Source organism: Helianthus annuus, chromosome 11, assembly GCF_002127325.2.
Source record: "Helianthus annuus cultivar XRQ/B chromosome 11, HanXRQr2.0-SUNRISE, whole genome shotgun sequence".
NCBI lineage: Eukaryota > Viridiplantae > Streptophyta > Magnoliopsida > Asterales > Asteraceae > Helianthus > Helianthus annuus.
Genome location: NC_035443.2, coordinates 1,911,849 through 1,914,033, shown reverse-complemented (window position 1 = coordinate 1,914,033; position 2,185 = coordinate 1,911,849). Strand labels below are relative to the sequence as shown.

The window sequence follows — 2,185 nt, the reverse complement described above, 5'->3', positions numbered from 1 at the left end:
ATGCTGGTGCCCAGCTTATCGGGCGGAAGAGGGGTAGGAGCGAAGCCACGACTGGTGTGGCTTCCGCCCCTACATCTGTTGTGATTCCCGCGGTTGGGAAAACGAGCAAGCTGCGCTCGTTATACAAACTTTCTCCTGGTATGTTCTTCGCTTCTCTTCTTAATACTTTTCTCTTTGTTTAAACGCACTTGCTTTATTTTTTCAGAAATCAAGAAGAAGACCCCTGAGAAGGGTGTCACGTTCAATGAGGCTGCGGCGAAGAGGCCCAAGATTACCATCAAGTCCACTGACACTGCTGCTCAGGATGCCGCGAAGGCTGTTGAGGCGCAGCGAAAGGTGGAGGAGGGTCGGAAGAGAGAGGAAGAGAAGAAGAGGGTTGCCGAGAAGAAGAGGAAGGATGAAGAAGAGAGGAAGAGGAAGGAGGAGGAGGAGAAAAAGAAAGAGGAGGAGAGGAAAAGGAAGGCGGAGGAGGAGAGGGTGGCCGAAGCGGCGAAGAAGAGGGCCCTTGAGGAGTTAGAAAAAAAGAAGGCTATGGAGCAGCCTGTTAATGTTCAAGGGCCTGAGGTTACAAACCCTACCCACTCTGCTCCTGTCATTACTTCTAATGGTGCGGGTTGACATGCTTCAAGCAGCGCGAGCTCTGGTGGTGCAGGGGGTTTTAACCCGAACGTGATCGGGGCGAAGGATACCATCGGCGATATCTATTATAAGACTTATAATGAAGAAGAACGCGGCGATGCTCCTCACCAAGCCCCTTGGAGCTTAAAGCAGAAAGATACATTTCATGAATTTGCCCCTTGCCGCGAGTGGTTCTTGAATTCGTTTACCCCTGCAGAAGTTAACCGGCAAAGGGCGAAACCCCATGAAATGTTATATCGCACCTTTATTCTTGGAGAGGCCAACGCTCGTGCTGCCAACCACCAGATAGTCCGTGAATGGCGCACGATGGTTAGAGAGTGCGCCGACTGGGAGGCTTATCGTGAGCGCTCGTTAAAACGTATTGCTGAGTTTGAAAAGTCCAAGGCTGCTTTTGGTGAGGAGAGAGCCAAATTTGAAGCTGATAAGAAGGCCGAAGCATGGGGCCGCGAGGGCCTGCAAAAGAAACTTCATAATGTTGAAGAGCAACTGGCCAAAGAGAAGGCCGAGTTTAAACGTATTTGTGCCCAAGACAACGAGCGCGCCTATGCGGCTCGACAGAAGATAGTTGATCTTGAGGCTACAGTTGCTGACTTGACCTCGAAGGTAGAGGAGGCGCAGGGAGAGAAGGCTGCCAAACAGCAGGTGGAGGTTAGTTTATTTGTTTTCCTTTATTCTTGCTGTGTTGTTAACAAATCAGCCTAAGTTGTTTTGTCGTTCGCCAGGTTGAGTTGTCTGAGGTCAAGGTGCAACTGTCTAACAAGGACAGAGATCTCCATGCCAAGGACGTTGAGATTGCGGAGCTTAAACGTCGCTTGAACGAGCAAATCGACAGATGTGAGTCGTTGGAAATCGACCTGGAGGCCGAGAGGGTTAAGGCTGCTACGGCTGAGGAGGCGCGTGCTGTTAGCACTGCTGCGCTGAATGTGGCCCAAACCAACTACTCCGAGGCTCAAGGCATCGTCGATACGCTTGTCTCAGAAGCTGAATGGATGCGCACTCGTGGAGTAGTGCTGGTGAGTACTTTTTATGCTTCTATCTTGTTAAGGGTTATCTTTAACGCTTTTCTTTTGTTGAAGGTTGCCAACTCCATCTTGAATGCTGGTGAGCTAGACCGCGCCGTTGCTGGTCTTACGGATGCGGCGCGTGCGGTGGGTCACCGAGGTGGTTACTTAGAATGTGCCAGTCACGTTGAGCAGATACTAGGGCAAGAATTTGATGTAAGCCATTGCTCGGTGACTGATCGTGCTGATGTTGCGCTTGCACAAGCTGAAAACTCGTATGACAACCTTTCCTTGCCTATCATGGATCTGGTTGTGGAATCCTTGAAGAAAGACGACTGGTGCCAGCGCCTTAAAGTGGTCCTCGATCCACCAGTTACTGTCGAGTTATCCGATGAAGAGCCAGCTGGTGATGATGGTGTCGATGGCGATGATGATGGCAATGATGATGATGGCGATGATGATGGCGATGATGACGGCGATGATGATGGTGACCGTCATGTTGAATAGGGTAGGCTGTTGATAGGCTTTTATGCCCTTGTAATTTT

At 50.3% G+C, this 2,185-nt stretch overlaps 1 protein-coding gene across 1 annotated transcript; it reads left to right on the top strand.

Annotated features, from left to right (window-relative positions):
- On the top strand, positions 1-618 carry LOC118483778 (vicilin-like seed storage protein At2g18540). Its single transcript, XM_035979352.1, has 2 exons — positions 1-22; positions 206-618. Exons 1-2 carry the CDS (start codon positions 1-3, stop codon positions 616-618), a joined length of 435 nt encoding a protein of 144 aa, XP_035835245.1.
- The last annotated feature ends 1,567 nt before the right edge of the window (positions 619-2,185 follow it).